The sequence below is a fragment of the Helobdella robusta genome (assembly GCF_000326865.2).
Source record: "Helobdella robusta unplaced genomic scaffold HELROscaffold_97, whole genome shotgun sequence".
NCBI classification, from domain to species: Eukaryota; Metazoa; Annelida; class Clitellata; order Rhynchobdellida; family Glossiphoniidae; genus Helobdella; species Helobdella robusta.
Window position 1 is genome coordinate 188,879 of NW_008705551.1, and position 20,379 is coordinate 209,257.

Here is a 20,379-nt window from a genome sequence, read left to right on the forward strand (position 1 = left end):
AAACGATCTACAACATATTAACGCCAAACATTCGGTAGAATTTATAGAATATTGTACAAACACACATATATATATATATATATATATGTGTGTGTGTGTGTGTGTGTGTGTGTATCCATGGCTGTATCATTTAAAACACTGGAAAATGAACAAGTACCAGTTAGTGAATAAAAAATTTGTGTTTTTCGTTGCGATATCAACACATAAAATCTATTATATTTAAAAAATTATTTGTAAAGTAGCATCTCCATTATAAAAAGGTGGTGATATTGTTATATTAATGGTTGATGGACGAAATTGGTAGCAACGATGATACTCGGAGTCTTTGATTGAAATAATAGTAATGATGTTAACAGAGTCGACGACGATGATGATGATAGTACTGATGGAGATGACGTCATCATCATTTGATTGACGCTTCGAACTGAACCAGTCTGGCAGTGACGTCGGCGGGCATTCTGTAGGGCATGGAGCCACAAAAGGACACCAGACAATGCATCTCGTATCTGTACCTCCTCAGAAGCTGTTTGATTGGTTGGTTGAAAAAAGTTAATTGATTGGTTGATAAGATTAGAGAGTTGATTGATCGATTAATTGAATTGAGTCAACTGATTGCTGCGTTATAGTCAGTTAGTTACTTACTTGGCCGATTATAATTAGTATGCATTAACATAATTTATATGCCAATAAAACCAATAGGAATTTAACATAATCAAATTGGAGAATTAATGTATGAATAAACAATTATAAAAAACTATTATACGTTACATTGTTACTGGTGGCAGGGTCGTTAACGATGGGACCGCTGAGTTTATTCAAATCTGCGCCCGACCTATGTTTAAATTATAATTATGAAATTATAATTATGAAATTATAACAATATTATCGAATTTTAATAATAAATATGAATTATCACAAGACGGTAGGTAATCTCAAACAACGAGCCATTCGTAAATGAAAGTGAAAAGAATGTAAGAATCTAGTCGTAGAACCCTCAGAGGACTTTTATAGATATCAAATTATACTAACATGACTCGATTGAACAGCTGGGTAATTATGGTGGCAGTGGCCAGCAGTACATTAGGAAGACACCTCCTAACCTCATCTGACAAGGTCCCCACGTTCTTCAGTCTATCCTCTAATGAGTCTTCGGTCAGGGATATTATCTTCAACTCCTTTATCACCTGTTGATTTAATTCGTTCATGTGTTTTTATATTTTTTATTCAATCAATTCAATCATAAGATCAATCAATTGATTGATTGATTGATATCATGACTGATTGATTTTGTTGACTGACTGATTGATTGATTGATTGATTGACAAATAAGCAAAAACTTATTTATGCATGTGGATTAACGCGTGATGAAGAGTTGATTGCATGTTGGCGTTACCAAACGATATTAATTGGAGATATGATTGATTGATTGGCTGACTAACTGGATTGATTGATTGATTAAGAAAAAAAAAACAATTGATCAACTGATTGACAGACAAAACAAAAATAGATAATATTTGCAGACATTGTAAGCATCTTCAATGCAATTTTCGTAGTAGTAACTGAAAAACGTCATGAGGTCAAGAAGCAAGTGGAACGTTGCTACGTTAGGAATGGATGCCGTACCGGAGCCCTGCTGTGAGTACCTTGGCAAAAAAATTATTAATTATTATGGATAAAATTATTAATTATAATTAATTAAAATTATTATTTTAATTACGATAAGGATAATAGATATAGTAATGGTTTGTGATTACTTGATTATTATCGAAGAATGAATTTAATTAGGTTGAGTATGTTTTATTGATCAATCAGCCAATCAATCAATAAATCAATCAATCAAAAAAAACCAACCTCTCAGCTACAGAGATGGCAATTTTTTTGATGTTGTCACTTGACCGTCTAGTAGGAGATGATATAATTTGAGACAGTAATTTGTTCAACAGGTCGATCACTTTTGTCTGGTTCTGTGAAGAGGAAACGAATCAATCAATTAATCAATCAATACATTAATCAATCAATAAATTAATCAATCAATAAATTAATCAATCAATAAATTAATCAATCCTTAATCAATCAATCCTTAATCAATCAATCGATCAATTTATCTATCTATCAATCAACTGATCAATCATCAAACAACTAATCAATCAATCATTCAACCAACCAATCAATCAAACAAACCTTGCAAAGATCATACAAGATGACCGCATCATTCAACTGACCAGTACTCTCAAGCTCTTTAGCAACCTTAATAAACGAACAATAATAATAGTAATAATAATAATAACAATAGTAATAATAATAATAATAATAATGATGATAACCTTTTCGATAATTTTGTTGACATTGACATTCAACTGATCAAGTAGCCCCGGCTTCCTTGAACCATCCAACTGCAACTGGCCCAGCAGAAGATCATACTGCAATTAAACATTATAACTATTATAATAATAATAATAGAAATATAAATATAATGACATAATACTTAACTTGACCCAATTACATACCTCTCTGGTGTTGATGACAACTTCACTGATGCACGAGTCGAACAAATTATCTCCTTCCTGATTGGTCAGATCGTTCAGGAGGTAATAATAATGGACGGCTTTGATTGGGTTGGAGCGTTCAAATTTTGAAGCGTACAGCATGATTAGTCGCGCGAAATTCAGTCGTCTGATTGGGTGGCCGTCTGATTGGTCTCTCGTTACTGAGTCGGAAGATTCAATGATTTGATTGATTAATCGTTTTCATTATTTTATATCAATCAATAAATAAATAAACAAACAAACCAATCAAAATAACCAACCAACCAGTCAAATGAACTAACAGAGATGGGAATTGACATTAGCAGGCAACAGCAGGAGGTTGCAGGCATTCATGACGATGGCAATGTGAACGGACACATCCCGGTAGACGTCGAATCTCGATAGAAACTCAATGGCTGCCTCGAAGAGACCAACTAGCATGAGAATACGGAAGTAGAGTAACGGGTCCTGACTGGCGTTGAAGTGGTTTTCTCCTAATTTTAGGAAGGTGAACATGGCGGGGATTACCAGTTTCGAAAAATATTCGTAACATAAATCGTCAATCTGTTAATGTTCACTTTTAAAAAATTTAAAAAAATGATATTTCATAAAAAATGATGATATTTCAGAAATTCAAAACCGAACCATAAGTCTCAAACAACATGATCTGTAGCTGGCCCAGTGATAAAGTATCAACGGCTCCATCATTACCAAGACTGGCGTTAAGTGCACCTGCACTGCTGTTAAGTGCACTGATACTACTATTAAGTACACCAGAACTATTGAAACTGTTTGAGAAGTCGTTACTGTCGAGAGCGACGACAACTTGTGAAAGTTTCAGCCACAGGTAATCATCCGTTGTCGTCGCTACATCGGCGTGATCGTCATTACAGTCGCATCTGCCTACTACACAGTACACAATTCTGGTGGTGTATTTATTGTTTGTTTGTTTGGTGTGTATTCAACTATTTTTCAGCTATAAGTATATATAACAAACACACGTTTAGACGACATTTTCCCCGAGATCGGAAACCCGTGTAACCCGTTTGGCTACCTATGGTGAAACCGAAATACCCCTCGACGCCATTCCATCATAAGTAATTTATTTGGCTAATTTTTAAGCAGGACGCCCTTCCTTACGCAACCAGTTATAAGCGGTGGGCCTAGCCTTTTATGATCCAACATCACTCACAAGGCAGTGAGGGTCAGTTTAATGTCATAACCAGGACAAAGCTATAAGTATATATAACTCTGGAGAAATACAATGAGTATTTATTTAGTAATGTTCGTTGAAGTTTAGTATGAATTAGGTGAGAATTTGTTACAAGCGAGGTGAAAACCTATTTCCATACCTACCTCTTATATGGGTCCTTAGATGAGGAAATGGTTCTCCTATACTGCAATCTCACTTCTCTTTCAGAGCCAGCCGACAATCTATAGAATGGTTACAAAAAAAATTAATGATATTTTTTCTCATTTAGATCCTGACAATTGAACGAATATTCATTTTACAAAATTGAAAAAAAAACTTGACGAATGAATTGGTGATGGAACTGAAGGGCAATGAATGAGGCAGATAGTGTAGCTACTTAACCTTCTATCATCTGATGAGGTGTACTCTGTGAGGTAGTTTGCAAAATCGCCAATGACGTTTCTGTGTTAAGTGAGATGTAAAAATGAAAACAAACAAACGAATAAACAAACATACGTAAATGAACGAACGGATACAAACAAACGTGCATAAAAATGAACCAACAAATAGATACAAACAGATATATATATATATATATATCTATACAAGCTAACAGACATAAAAACAAAACTGCAGATCAACAGGTCACTTTTATATAATCAATCATCCAATCTATCCCCCAGCCAATCAACCAACCAGCCAATCGACACTCAACCAACCAACCGACAAGCCAATCAAAACATAAATCAAATACTCAAAAAAAAGATCAAACCTTGATTTATTGATAACTTGATTGATAGCTGCCTTATCGCCAGATCTCAAACAGTGATACACAAAGGCCCAGGCAGGATAGCCATCAATCAAATCATTCTAAGAGGATCAAATGAATTGTAGATTAAGACTAAACACAGCCAGCAAACCAACGACCAACCAACCAACCAACCAGCCAGTCAGCCAACCAGCCAACCTCATAGCTAGCACCACGTCCACCGGCACCGAACTTAATGTTGAACAAACTCTTGATGAGGTTGTAGGTGCCAGGTATTCCTCCCCTCTGAGCATATTGCAAGTTCATCGACACCAAACGTTCCATCTGTTTGACGTTACTGTACGTCAATAATATAATTTGGAGAAACAAATTTGCTTAATTTGGAAAAAGAATTAGGTATAAATTTTTGTAAAATTTTGCGTAAATTAATATAACTAGGAAGTATAAGCAGGTATTGCTGTGTGTTGTGTGGTATTATATAACTATAAATATGGTGTAATTAGTGTGTGGAATGATATAAACTCGGGTGTAAAATATAATTTGGTATGTACCCCGTCATAATTAGAAGTATTATGTATAGATGGTAAGCAGAATTGGGTACAAGATGATTTAACGATACGGTATGGTAAGAGTTGTGTATTGTTTTGTAGTAAAAAGTCTTATAAATTGGGTACAAATTAAGTGAATTTCAATAGATTTTGCACGTTTTTTCAAGGTGAGAGAGAGACTGGCGAATGAGAGACGACTGGTAAGATGGTGAGGATCTGTGAGAGGAAGAGAATTTATTGGTTGATGTGCCCGTAATGCTTGACAGGCTATCCACCATCCACCATGTTTCTTGCAGGTTCTGTCAATCAATCAATCGATCGATCAACCAATCAATCAATCAACCAATCAATCAATTAAATAACCATTCATTCATCCATTCATTCATTATTCATTCACTCATTTCTTCACCCAATCAAATTTATTTCCAGACTGCATATACTTTTTCTACATTGTTTATTTATTTATTGAATTACGGGTGCAGAAAGTTAGTAAAAATTTTTCATTTATTGCCAGTCATTAATTTCAAATTGTTCATTTTTTCACCATAATCATCATCACCACCATCATCAACATCACCACCACAATCATTATCATTATCATCATCACTATCATCATCACTATCATCATCACAATCATCATCACAATCATCATCATTAAAACCATCACTATTGAAACCTGATCATCGAGTTTTTTAATGGCATCCAGTAAAACATTCCTCGCATCGGCTTTCATGGAAGACTCGTTGTACTGCTGTATCTGCACGAAATAGATAACGTTCTAAAATTAAGCAGTTAATGATGAAATTATTAATAATTATCAATCTAATGTTCATTATAATTGAAAATAAAATTGATTTTTATAAATAAAGGAACAAAAAAGTAGAAGCGCATAATCCCATCATGTATCATGCACACATTGTATGTATGAGAGAAACTCCGACCCTACAATACAACGAGCAACTTAATCATTACGCCATTTTATTATAACTATAATTAACAATAGTAATAATAATTTACGAGTTAATTATGACTAACAAGATTTCCAAACAGGTTGACATCACCCATCTGCTCCTCCACTTTTCTGCAACTAACATCCATGGGCATTGTCCTACTAAATGACTGCTCTGAAACCTGCGTAAAAGATAATTAAAAATTATTATAAATAACGTAATAAACGTTAATAATTATAAATAATATAATAAATGTTAATAATTATAAATAATATAATAAATGTTAATAACTATAAATAATATAATAAATGTTAATAATTATTTATAGAAATTGGAAGATAATAAGAATAGTAACATTTTGAACGGTGGAAAAATCTAGATTTTCATCTGCCAAATCTACCAGAGAGTTCATAATTTTTCTTTTCTCCTTCTCCCACTCTCTCTCGTGCATCTCCCAATGCGCTTCAGTGGCCTCCTCAAATGTCTGAGTGTCAAAGTAAGTATGTGTGTGTGTGTACTGTTGTATGTATGCAAGTGTGTATGTATGTAAGTATGCATGCATGTATTGTATGTGCATGCATTGTATGTGTATATCTAAACATGCATGCATTCATGTATATAGATACGTAAGCATGCATGTGTGCATAGATTTAGGTAGTAGCAGTATGAAAATAGAAAATGAATACTTTTTTCTTTGTATGTTCGACTGCTGTTAGAACTGCATTCTCGTATTCATTTTTTAAAAAAGCCTATGGTGAAAATACATAAGATAAATTCAATTTTTTTTTCTATGCCATGTAATTAAAAATGAATTTAAATAGTAAAAATGTAATATGGAGACATGGGCAGACAGTAAAGTAATAGATGGAATAGATTCTTTTTAATTTTTAATTAAGAATTATAAATAATCCTTTAATTAATTCTACAAAACTGTAACAGAAAAAATTATAAAAAACTGAAAATAACCTGTATGTCGACATCTTTTATCGGTTCCAGAGGTTCAAAAGTTTTTGTCCTGTTCAGACTTTCCAACTTTTGAGTAGATTTGCTGACATCATAACCACGGGAACTCAGTAACAAGGCCCTAATAAATGAAATAAATCAGAATTTTTTAATTATTTAGGGATGGGTAGCACATACTTTTTGACAATTTAAAAAATGTTAATTAGCACAAACTAAAGAAGTTCTCACGCTTTGATGTCAGTTTTTTCTGCGTTAAATGACGGGGTCTTCGTGGCCATTTTAAAGGCGGCATCACGGATTTGAACTAAATTTCTTTCGATTCTCGGAAAATCCTCCCCAATCTCCATTTCCGCCCTAAGTTTGTGCGTCTGATTCAACAAATCATCAAAACCGGTCGACATTTTGGCAGAAAATGTTTACTTAATTCGCCGAACCTTAATTTCGGAAATTTGAAAAGAAAAACAAATGAGAATGTGTTTTATCATGGAAATTAACATTTAGTCTAGTTTCAATTTTGTCAGTGATGTCCCCGTACATTGTAACGTAATGTAACATCAACTCAATCAATTAGCTTATAAAGCGCTATTTCCGCAATGTTCAACAGCGCTCCTCAATGAATTTTGAAAACAGATGGGTCTTGAGATCCGCTCTGAACTTTGCAAGTGATGGAGAAGTAGTCAGAGAAGTAGGTAGAGAGTTCCAGAGAAAAGGACCAGAAAAAGCAAAAGCAGATTTGGCAAAAGAGTGTTTAACACGAGTTAAGAAAAAGCGAGAAGAAGACTATCGTAAACCGGGGCGTTTAGGTTCAATTAATATATCTGATAAATACTTAGGAAATAATTTAGATTGAGACTTATACATGAACGTGCAAATTTTAAAAATTATTCTATATTTTATAGGTAGCCAGTGCAAGAGAACAAGATATGGAGATATATGAGAAAAGAAAGGGGCACGAGCAACTAGACGAGCAGCAGAGTTAAAAGCTTTACTTAAAGGATAGAGTATAGAGTCAGGAAGACCATAGTAGAGCGAGTTACAATAATCAATCCTAGATAAGACTAACGAAGTAACAAGAAGAGTAGGATCATCAAGAAAAGGCAAAAGTTTTTTTATTCTACGTAGATGAAAGTAAGAGCTTCTAGCAACACTATTAATCTGAGAAGAGAGAGACGTAGTAGAATCAAAGATAAAACCTAGACTACGAAACTTATGAGAGACATCAAGAGTTTTAGAATCAGGTAAGATAATAGGAGGAATAGTAATAGAGTGTTTAGATTTATTAAAACAAATTAATTCAAACTTAAAAAGATTAAGTATAAGACACATAGAGTCAGACCAAGTCAGACTCAACGCATATACCATGATATAAATACATCTATTTATGTAACACAACTGCAAATGCACTAAATCACTTTTGTTAGATAACAGCATGTTTAAAAGTATATTTAAAACTAAAACTTACATAGAAAACACAATTTACTAGAAATATAAATAATAAAAATTAAATTTAAAGTTTAAAAGCTGGGCAAGTGAGCAAGGAAGCTTTTTCTGTTTTTAAAATATAAAAACATAGGCACTCTAAATTATATGCATATATATATATATATATATATATATATATATATATATATATATATAGAGTTATATATATATTCATATGGGTATGTATATATATATATATGATATATATATATCATATATATCGTCATCACTTAGATATCCTGAAGAAATATATGGTATATGTATGACATTATAATAGTGATGAGATATATATATATATATATATATATATATATATATATATATATATGGTGATATATATATATATTCATATGTGTATGTATATATATTTAATGACCATATAAACAATAAAAATATTAACAAAACAAGATAATAATAATCCTACGGGGGCAGTTAAAGTGTTTTGGTCACATCATGCGGAAGGTGGGGGGGCGGGTGGAAATGATTGAAAGAATGAATGAGTGAGTGAAAGAATGAATGAGTGAGGGCAAGGTGAGAAGATATCTGAGTAAATAAAGGTAAATGCGAAAACAAAGACATCATGTATTATATATATATATATTATTTATATACATATTGGATTAAGACTGTCAGAAATGCAATTATTGATGGAAATCACAGCATGTTCCGCGTTTATATATATAATAAATACATATATGTATATATATATATATATATATATACCAATATATAAAATAAACATATATGTCTATAAATGTCAGTAAGTGAATAACATTTAAAAAATATATAAAAGGTAAATGCAAATTTTATCCTTCTAGTTAAATTGATTGATTGTTTTTCTTCCTTTTGTTCTCTCACTTTTTTCCCTCCCTCTCTCTCTTTCTCTCTTTTTTCCCTATATCTCTCTCTCTCTCCTCTCCCTATATATATTTTTATACTGTGCCTATTTATTGGTTCATTGTTTATTCAAAGTGAATATTTAGTTTTACAATCTTTCTTTCAACATCGTAAAACAAAAACACTTTCATCCTTTTAGTTAATATATATGTATATAAACGTTTAAAAATTAAAAGGCAACAAAAAAGCGATAACCTAAACACTACTAAAATCTAAAATTCCTAATTTCACATGCAAATATACAGGAGCACACACACACCACACTTACACACATACAAACAAACAAACATATACAACCAACTTCAAAATTTCAACTTCAAAATTTTGAATTTAAAAGGAATGAAATAAAAAATAAAATGAAAATGATATGTCATATATTTGTGTCATTATTTTGGTCATGTGTTCTCTCTCTCTCTCTCTCTCTCTCTCTCTCTCTCTCTCTCTCTCTCTCTCTCTCTACATATATATATAATATAGATAGATATATATATATATATAATTATATAAAATGACGATAATAATAGTATTAATAATAATAATAGCATTAATAATAGAATAATATTGATAAAAAATACCCTAGAATTATCATCACGAACGTCGTCGTCATCATCCATCTTATCATCGGCCTGCACCTCTTCATCATATCAATAATGAACGATAATAACTTTAATAATAATAATAATAGATCAATCCATAATAATACTAATAATGAATAATAATAATAAATAATAATAATGATTATTAATAATAATAGTAGTAGTCTTAGGAGTAGATGGTGATCACTTCTTTGCCACTTCCCCTGATCATGACCAGCTGATTGAGGCCGTCGGTCAATACTTCAATATAATCCATGTCTAGGAATAATAAAAATAAATAATTAGTAATTAATAATAACAACAACAACAACAATAATAATAATAAAACAATCACCAACAATTCTCCTCTCCTGATTGGTGCTTAGGAGGCGGGGGGAGGTTGAGGATGATGAGCTTGGCCATTGATGATTTCTCCTTGATATTCTCATTTAGACGAACGGCCGAGTGCATCTTTCGAACGTTCTTTGACTTTCTAGGGGCGTCGATGGTGATTCATGATAATTTTGAATCCGTACTACTTACTGCTACTACCACTGCAGCTGCTGCTGCTACCACTGCAGCTGCTGCTATTACCACTGCTACTGCAACTGCTAATAGCTGCTGCTGCTGCAGCTACTAGCAGCAACTGCTTTCACTTTCACCACTTCTCTTACTATTACTACTATCTACTATTATTATCACTGTTAATAAAATATAAAAATGAAATAGCAAACAAATTAACTAGTAAACTAACGGCTTCTGGTTGATGAGCATGTCCTTTAATAAGTGAGCGCTAGATGAACTGTAAGTATACTGAGTACCGTCCATCGCTGTTTCTTTACTGGCGGTTATTTCCGGCACTTTTAAAAAGTCCTGTTTCCGGTTTAGATCAATTATCTGCTGGGGCTTTAAAACGGATTAGTGATGTGTTACTTTCGTATGCGAGAATAATTTACTTTGAATTATTTATTCATCTCTTCACCATTCATTCCTTCATTCATCCATTCATTCATTCAATTATTAATTCATTCATTCACCGGTTCATTCGTTCATTCATTCCTCCATCCAACTATACAAAATTTCAATTAATATAACACTATAAAATATATAAGTATTAATAAGTACAATATTAACTAATAGTAATATTATTGTTAATAATTAAAAACAACAACGACGACAACAACAACAACAACAACAATAATAATAATAACTACTACAACAAAAACAACAACAATAATAACGTCAATATGTGCACTGGCATCTGATTTGATCTGCTTGAGCATCTCTGACCTCTGCTCCATGATTAACGTACGCTCGTATGCGTATGCACTGATGTCTTGTGAGTGCTGCGTGTGTGGGCGAGTGAGAGATTGAATGAAGGAATGAATGAATGAATGAGTGAGTGAATGAATAAATCGATCAATCGATCGATCGATTTAACGATTAGTCAGTCGGCCAGCCAATATGCAAATGTTAATCGATCTGTCAGTCATTATTCAATAAATCCATCCATTCATTCATTTTCATTCATTCAAGCATCCATCTATCCATCTATCTATACAATTCATTCATTCAATCAATCATTAAATGAATGAATAAAACTCACAAGCTCAATGACCTGAACCTCGGCATTCATTCTTAGCTTGTATAGAAAGGTTTCAACGTCTTTCTTGATTTGTACGCTATTATCTTGCATTTCTACACATGTTTGTATGTATGTGTGTGTGTGTATATGTACGTGTGTGTATTTACGTGTATGTGTGTGCGTGCGTGTGTGCGTTTAAAAATGTTTAAGAACAACAAACCAGCCACAGTGAAAATTCTCATTTTGCAATTTTTCCAGACTTTATGCTGCATCAGTAAGAAGGGCAGTAGCATCAGAAGGCCTCCATCATCTAGTCGTCATCATCGTCATCATCATCACCGTTGTCGTCATCATCGTCGTCATTTTCGACAAAGCGGTTGTTGTTGTTGTTAACAAATTCACTCGATAAGGAAAACAACAGGCAGAAAATTATCATCATCATTTTCATCCTCACCACCATTCATCATCGTCATCATCATCGTCATCACTGTCATCACCATTATCACCATCATTATCATCATCATCAGCACCACCAAGGATACGGACCACCCACCAAACGTCGATGGTCCCTTTAAACTTCGGCGTGCTGCTATTTGGAAACTGTTCGATGTTTCTCGTTACGAGGAGGGCCAAATTTTTGTTGTTGATCAGACGGATGAGATCTGTGGTGAGGGCGATGATGTAGATGGTGGTGACGTAGATGATGATGATGTAGATGATGGTGACGTAATTGGTGATGCAGATTTAGATGGTAATGACAAAGATTTTGCGATGTTCGTCACAATGAATGTGATGAAGATGATGACAGTGATCGAAGACAAACAAACAAAAACGTTCACACTTAGGCAAACAAACGGACAGACAGATAGACAGAAAAAGAGACCAATAAATTTCCTATTAGCTGTGATATTTTCCCGCCATTTCGAAGGAAAGTTCATGAGGACGGTATTGTGTCTCAGTGTACCTAGCCCAGCTCCTTGCACGCTGCATGCGAACGTTTGCGTAAATGTTTGTGTGAATGTTTGCGTGAATGTTTGAGTGAACGTTTGTGTGAATGTTTGTGTGCGCACGAGTGTGTGTGTGTATACGTGTGTGTGTGTGTTATGTTAAATGTGTGTATATGGTATGCATGCACGCGCGCTTAGTATGTATACATACATACACATCAACAGACACAGGCAAACATCCATATACAGACACACACAAACAAACAAACACTAGCCCACATACAGACACACAAACACACACACACAAACAAACACAAATACACTAACACATAAGTAAGACATTTAGGAACATCTTCGGCCAGTATAACATCGACAAATCCTTTTATCTTTGAGACCTTCATGAAATTTTTGAGGGAGTTTTTAACTTCAGCTGCCTTGGAGCAGTCCACGCCGCAAGAACCTTCCACAACTGTAACCAACATCGTCAGACCTTTCCCTGTCGGAAGAAGAGATGGATGAATGAATGAATGAACGAACGAATGAATGAATGAATGAACGAATGGATGAATGAATGAACGAATGAATGAATGAATGAATGAATGAATGAATAGGTAAAAGAACGTAAAAGTTGAATTATGTGTTATTTAACATTCATCTGATTCAATCAAACCAACCAGTCAACCAACCAACCAACCAACCAGCTTTCAGCTGAGCCGCAAATTCGATTAGATTAGGATACTTGGGCTGATACTTTTCATCGACAGTACAAAGTACCAAGAGTTGGGGCCGCCAGTTTTTCACGTGGGGGTCGTTATCCTCGAGTCGCAGTAGAGCAAATCGGGCCGCGGACATTGAAAGGCCCGTCAATCCGTCGCCCCATTCTTTCTCCGCCCTTTTTTGAGAGGCAAGGCAAAAAATTTGGAATGAAATTTGCAATTTTAAGAATGTGCTGTGTGTGATGCTTCGGTGTGTTTTTGAGATTGTGTGTGGCTGGCGTTCGTATACATGCATACATTTTTGTGCGTGTGTGCCTTTAAGAGCATGTGAATGTGTACTTGGGCACTTTCATTACAAACATCCTGACAAACAAACAAGCAAACGCATACAAACAAACACAAACACACATATACAAACAAACAAACACACAGATGTACAAAGCCCAAAACACACAAACCAACCCCTTGTATTCGATGTATTTGTATAAGAAAGCAGCCAGAGCTATGGCCACCAGTGCAAAGTACCAACTTGACATGAACATCAAAGTCAAACATAGCAGGACACCAAATAATGATAATGACCTTAATGAATGAATGAAGGGATGAATGAATGAATGGAGGGATGAATGAATGAATGGAGGGATGAATGAATGAATGAATGAATGAATAGAAGAGTGAATGAACAAATGAATGAATTGCGTTGAAAATCATAACATTTTTAACGTAGTATTGCATAATTTTTATTTGATTTAATTGATGCTTATAATGATAGCCTTACTATAAAAATTTTATGGCTAATTTCGTTAATCAATCAATCATTCAATCAGTCGTTCATTCATAGCTTCATTCATTCATTAATTCATTCATTCATTCATCCATCCATCAATCCATTCATTTGCTCGTTCATTCATTCATTCATTCATTCATTCATTCATTCATTCATTCATTCATCCGTCGACTGACCAATGGTAGTATTTAAATCTTGGTCGCCAGCTGGGAATTTTTAAGATGGTTTGCAGAGCGCAAGCCATGTTCGTGAAGCAGTAACACATCAGGAAAAACCTAAATAATAATAATAATAATAATAATAATAATAATAATAATATATAATAATATTAATAATAATGATATATAATATTAATAAAATAATAATAATAATAACGATGATGATGATGATAATAATAATAATAGTGACATTGAAAATATTACTGAGTTATAAAATACTACAACAAGTACTACCACTATTACTGCTATTACAACAAAAAACTACTACTCCCACTACAACTACTACTGCTACTACTACAACTGCAACTACAACCACCACTACTACTACAACAACTTCTGCTACTACAACTACTACTGCTACTATTACAACAACTACTACCACTACTACTAATACTACTAATACTACGATTTCAGCTACTACAACTACTGCTACTACTACTACAACGACAACCAACATAGTAATGATAGGTGCTATATAGTCGACATTAGCTAGAAGCACCCCACACTCAGCAATGAAGCCTGTCAGCAGAAGGGCCCTTTTTGGCTCCCCGTTGTTCAGAACTGCAAAAGGGTTCAGGAAGGGTAGAATGCCGTCTGACGCTATGGCCTGTAAGAGTCGGGGGGCACCTTTTATGGCGGATGTGGGGGGGGAAGTTGATTGAAACTATGGTGGAAAGTTGGAGAAGTAAATGGTGGGTGTATGTAGAGTGTCATCAATCAATCAATCAACTAATTTATCAATCAATCAACTAATTTATCAATCAATCAACTAATCAATCAATCAACTAATTAATTAAATAATCAGTCAACTAATCAATCAATCAATCAACTGACCAACTAAACTCTGAAGTCCGGCCCCACACGTAGAGAGGAAGGACCCCACCATGATGACCCAGGGGTTCGGCCAAGACAGGTGGGCAACAATCAGACCACCACCCATACTTTCTCCAAATCTGATGATGATGACGATGTTGCAGATGTTGATGATGGCGATATTGTTAATGATGATGATGATGATGATGATACTGACGCCCCATATAACATACTTATCTCTCAGAAACTGTCCTTCAATGGTTGCTGTAAACAAGAGCATGCAGGAAATATCTGAGTGAGTGAGGGTATAAATGAATGAAAGAAAGAATTTAATGAATGAATGAATGAGTAAATGAATGAATGAATAAGTAAATGAATGAATGAATGAATGAATAACTGTGACCGAGTGAATGAATTTCTAAGTTGTTACACTCGATCATTGATTGATTGATGATCGTCAGTACGACTAACAGACGAATGATGTGGCCAGCACAGCAGATATTGTACCAACGGGGATGGATTTCTGAGCGTCTGCCAGGTCACCTGACCTGTTCGAACCCGCCATGATACCTGTCAATCAATCAATCAATCAATCAATCAATCAATCAATCAATCAATCAATCAATCAATCAATCAATCAATCAACCAATCAATCAACCAATCAATCAATCAATCAATCAATCAATCAATCAAACGATCGATCGATCAATCAATCAACTATCCATCCATTCGTTCAACCATCCATCCATTCAATCAATCAATAGTCAGCCAGCCAGCCAACCAGTGACAGACGGAAAGAATATTCCAATGAGAACAACGAATGAAGTGGCGATGTCAGTAACGATGTCACCCCTGTTGCGATCACCTTTGACCTTTGAACCTATCCTCGTGCCCTCCTCCTCAGAAAAATGGCTCCATATGTTACCTGAACGCGGATGATTATTTACAGGGCTGGTTTGATTGCTAAAATATGAAAAATAAAACCAAATTGAAAGCGAAACTAACGAAGAAAAACGCCGCTTGCTAATCCGGGAATTCCCGGCCTCATCTCGACTGTTGATTGGTTGAGATATTTGCACCAATCATCGTTGTCTTCGTATTCTGGCGAATCACAGTACATGGCGTAGATGAAGCCGTCACGTGATTTGTCGCAACGAACCTCCTCGGTCGTCACATTTTTTATCTTCTTCAGTGCTAGCAGTCTGTCACCGACGAAACAGACCCTGTGAGTTTTTGTGCAGGCGTGAGCAAGGGAGGTATGCATGCGTGTATGTGTTTGCATACACACACACACGCGCGCGCGTACAAACACGTACACCAGCCATCCAACAATTAGACTACCAAACTCACTGAGGGCCCCTTTCGGGGTTCGCCACAAATATTCCGATGTAGACGCAGAGGATGGAGAAGAGAACGCAGAAGAGAACCACAGGCGACAGCTTACTGACGAATTTCACGCCGACAAACACGCACAAAAATTTGATGAACAGAAGCGCCGAGCCGTACACGCGATAGCTGTTGTAGGCGCTGCTCGGGTCGGTTACTGGCCCGAAGATGGCCATATTTGGCGCCATGTATTGCTGTTCGTTTGTGGAGATGTTTGTCGTTGTTTGTTTGTAGGTGTTTTAATGTGAATTGAAGTTTGTTCATTTGTTTGTGCATTTGTTGGTTCGTTCGTTTGTTTGTAAGTCTGTATAGGGTGACTTCGTTATTTAGTTTGTAATTATCGTTGGTTACATTATAAAAAAAACTATCGTAACACCAAACTGAAAACAGCAACAAAATATTATAATTGTATTAAATTTCACTATCATCCTAATAATTAATTCAGGGCCCACCAGTAAGATTTCGACAGCCCCGACGGTGTACATGGAGGAGGCCACCGTAGTGCCCAGGTAAAAAAGGATACCCACGGCACCCCCAAATTCAGGACCCAGGGCCCGCGATATCATGAAGTAGACCCCTCCTCCCGAAACTTCGCCATTCGTCGCTATGGCGCTCATCGATATGGAAGTTGTTAATGTCTGGAATTTTTTTCGTTTGTTTTGTTTGTCTGTTTGTATGTTTGTTTTGTATGCTTGTTTGTTTTGTATGTAGGTTTGTTTTGTATGCTTGTTTGTTTTGTATGCTTGTTTGTTTTGTATGCTTGTTTGTTTCATTCTTAAGATTGTTTCGCTTGTATATTTGCATATGAGTATGAGTGTAACAATGTGAATGCGTACGTTGATCCTATGTGTCCAATGCCTTATGTTATCAAATAAACAATTTCATCTTGACGACGAATTCTTCACAAATCAAATTTTCAAAAAAAAAAAAGGGAGGAGGAACGGACACAACAACAGCACATGAGGACAATGAAGAAACATTGCAGCCAGCCTGCCGTACCAGCCACCCAGACCAATCTTATGAAGAGGATGACGCCAAAGATGTTCTGCACACATGGGAAGAATACGCCCAAAACTGTTCCTAACTTTTTTGCCTAAATTAGTGAATGAGTAATCGAATGAGTAAATAAATGAGAGAATGAGTGAGTAGTAACAGATTGAATGAGAAATAAAATCAACGACAAACATTTTTCTTCTTGAGGGCAGCTTTTTTTCCAAATTTGAAACACTTTGCTGGTTTTTTTAAAGCTTTAGCAGCCTCGATATCGTCGTCGCCGGCACCAGCGTCATCGCCGCCATCTTCCTCCACGTCTCTGTGTACCAAATTTTGAATGACTTCCGTCACGAAGGCGTTCTTTCCGGTGTCATCCTAGAAGATGTTGGTTAGGTTAGGTGGGCCGGGACTATTAACATTTAGGAGGATCTTAGTTGTTGTTTGTCGTTATCGTCACGTCATCATCATAACTACCATCATCATCATCATCATCATCGTCGTCGTCGTTTGTCATCGTCATCATCATCATCGTCACCTCACCATCATCATCATCAGTGCCAGTGAATTTCAGTGCAGTGAATGGATGAGATAAGTGAAGTTAGTTGAGATAAAAAGGAAGATAAATATAAAAGCCAGGCTTGTTATTATAAGAATAATAATAATAATAAAATAATAATAATTTTAGATATTATTATTATTGTTATTATTATCAAAGATGTCAATTATGATATTTAACATTAAGTTCAATTTGCACACGCACGCACACACACGCACGCACGCACACACACAGCTTATAAAGTAGCTAAATGTCTTTCAACAAAATATTCCCATTGAGTTTAATAAATACTATTGTATATGTGTGTGTATTTGTGAATATGCGTGTATATTTGTCCATGTCTGTGTGTATATGTGTGTATGTATGTAATTGTGTATATATGAGTGCATATTTGTGTATGTATGTGTAAATTTGCGTATATACATGTATGCATTTATTACATAAATAAATAACAAATCAAATATTTATATCAAGTTGCATAACACATGAACAAACACTAATTGAATGAATTAGCAAGTAATTAAAAGATAAATATGAAAAAGGAAAGTTGAAAAGATTAGAACTAGACTAGTACTTGAATGAATATATTCATAAATTATTAATGAATGAGTGATTGCACAAAAGTTGAATGAATGAGTGATTGAATGATTGAACGAATGAATGAATAAATGAATGAATGAATGAATGAATGAATGAACGAATGAATGAATAAATGAATGAATGAATGAATGAATGAATGAATGAATGAATGAATGAATGAATGAACAGACAACCTCATAGAGAGCTCTTTGATTGTGCTCAGGAGTTTCTGATTCACTGATTTGGTACATTCTGATTGGAGCTTAATAAAATTTGAAATATGAAATTTTCAACATTGTCATATAGATAGAAATATATATACATATATTTATAATTTTATAAAAATAAAATTTATAACTAATCAACACACAGCACAACATATGCACATATATTCAGGCACACAACATCTCTTACAATACAAACACATACATTTACAAGATACTAGCAAACATACAAACACATACATTCCTACAACACAATGCAAAAAAATACAACATTGACATTTTGTTGTACATTTTTAAAAAATTTTATAATTGATTAATTAATATTAAAATAATTACAATACAACAACTTCTAAATAAATATGCTACACTAAATAAAAAACACCTTTAGGTTGATGTTCATCTTGAACTTTTGTTGAAAAACTCGTCTGTTTTTTAACAAAATTATTAGAAGTGGCCGCCGTTGTGGCAGTTGAAGCTGCATCTGTAGAGGCCGGTTCCTCAGCTTTGTGCACAGAAAACCTGACGGATGATTTCTTTTCCATTTTTCAGCGAAGTAATTTTTGAATAATTTGATGCAAAATTATTATTTTTGATGTTATTTTTCAGTAATTTTCATTTAAATATTTTTATTTAATTTATTTCTGTATTTATTTCATCTTCATTTCATCCCGCCTCCCTCACTGACTAGACAACCGAATAGAAGATGATCCATGGGTCACTTTTAAACGCTTTTTGAATTAAGGTTGGTATATATATGCTACATAAACAACATATAAATTTATATACATACATATAGAATAAAATGTAAATTATTTATATATAAATGTATACACAATATATATATATTATTTTTAATTTATATATGTTTTACAAAATGTATATATTATTTGTATCTTTCTATTTCATTAGATGATGCATTTGCACATCTTTAGCTTTTTATTATGAGATACAATTGAAAAAAACAGGTTTAAATCATGGATACAAATATGCCATAATCATTATTCCTTTGATTTGGATGTTGTAAAACGTTGAAGGTTACTCAATGACGTCATTAGTGACAACTGAACGTATGAAATAATAATTATCTTGATGTTATTGACATCAGCTAATCTCAGCAGTTTCTCTGTTGTTTGTAACAATAGAACCAGTACTTTATAACACAGAGTACAGTACAATCTATACATCACAACCATGGATTTAACTTACGTCTTAACTATTTATATATATCCATGATCACAACATTTTACATACTTCACAGTATATATGCGAATATACAAACATATTTGTATATCAGTATGTCAATATTATGTTATATATGTGTTGTGTTTTTTAGTTGTATTTGAGTGTACGTTTGTATGAATGTGTTGTTTTGTGTATGTATATATGTGTTTGTATGTATATGATTCTGTGTGTGAATGTGTGTTTATCACGGTAGGCGTGAAAACATACAAAACTTTGAATAATTTATTGACAGGTGTTATCACATGCTGTTAAATTCTATCAATTTGTACTCTTCACTGTTATTTATTGAATCAAAACATAACTAATTTGAGACAATTGTTGAAAGATTTTTCAATAGTAGAAAAATCAGAATAAAGACTTGAAAAGTAAAAACTCCAGATACAAACTAACCAAGGGTGTAAATTGGTTCCATATGTAATTAAAGTCTTGTCT

General features: G+C 34.2%; 3 protein-coding genes across 3 annotated transcripts in view; 1 reads left to right on the forward strand and 2 right to left on the reverse strand.

Moving 5' to 3' along the window:
• HELRODRAFT_187670 (hypothetical protein) overlaps window positions 1-518 on the forward strand; it is a gene marked incomplete at its 5' end in the record, with an annotated part of 7,000 nt that extends 6,482 nt beyond the window's left edge. Inside the window, one exon of the mRNA XM_009033740.1 lies at window positions 103-518. The remainder of the gene's footprint in view (window positions 1-102) is intronic.
• Window positions 404-7,348, reverse strand: HELRODRAFT_91231 (hypothetical protein; the record flags this gene model as incomplete). Its single annotated transcript, XM_009033741.1, has 22 exons — window positions 404-523; window positions 769-805; window positions 1,030-1,184; window positions 1,523-1,633; window positions 1,848-1,964; window positions 2,182-2,247; window positions 2,325-2,420; window positions 2,508-2,707; window positions 2,828-3,019; window positions 3,171-3,224; window positions 3,315-3,448; window positions 3,882-3,959; window positions 4,120-4,179; window positions 4,490-4,587; window positions 4,685-4,823; window positions 5,191-5,333; window positions 5,711-5,812; window positions 6,091-6,165; window positions 6,349-6,468; window positions 6,671-6,733; window positions 6,951-7,068; window positions 7,176-7,348. 22 exons carry the CDS (start codon window positions 7,346-7,348, stop codon window positions 404-406), a joined length of 2,451 nt encoding a protein of 816 aa, XP_009031989.1.
• A 2,533-nt stretch (window positions 7,349-9,881) lies between these two features.
• HELRODRAFT_194755 (hypothetical protein) lies at window positions 9,882-19,247 on the reverse strand (the record flags this gene model as incomplete). The annotated part of the gene is made up of 24 exons (XM_009033742.1): window positions 9,882-10,180; window positions 10,261-10,394; window positions 10,656-10,807; window positions 11,143-11,247; window positions 11,508-11,599; window positions 11,707-11,796; window positions 12,029-12,148; window positions 12,370-12,470; window positions 12,761-12,929; window positions 13,132-13,325; window positions 13,612-13,731; window positions 14,113-14,211; window positions 14,610-14,781; window positions 14,989-15,107; window positions 15,201-15,258; window positions 15,439-15,537; window positions 15,749-15,892; window positions 15,973-16,190; window positions 16,318-16,547; window positions 16,806-17,020; window positions 17,353-17,446; window positions 17,539-17,721; window positions 18,676-18,743; window positions 19,088-19,247. The coding sequence occupies 24 exons, from the start codon at window positions 19,245-19,247 to the stop codon at window positions 10,089-10,091; spliced, it is 3,228 nt and encodes a 1,075-aa protein (XP_009031990.1). The 3' UTR covers window positions 9,882-10,088.
• Between the last annotated feature and the right edge of the window lie 1,132 nt (window positions 19,248-20,379).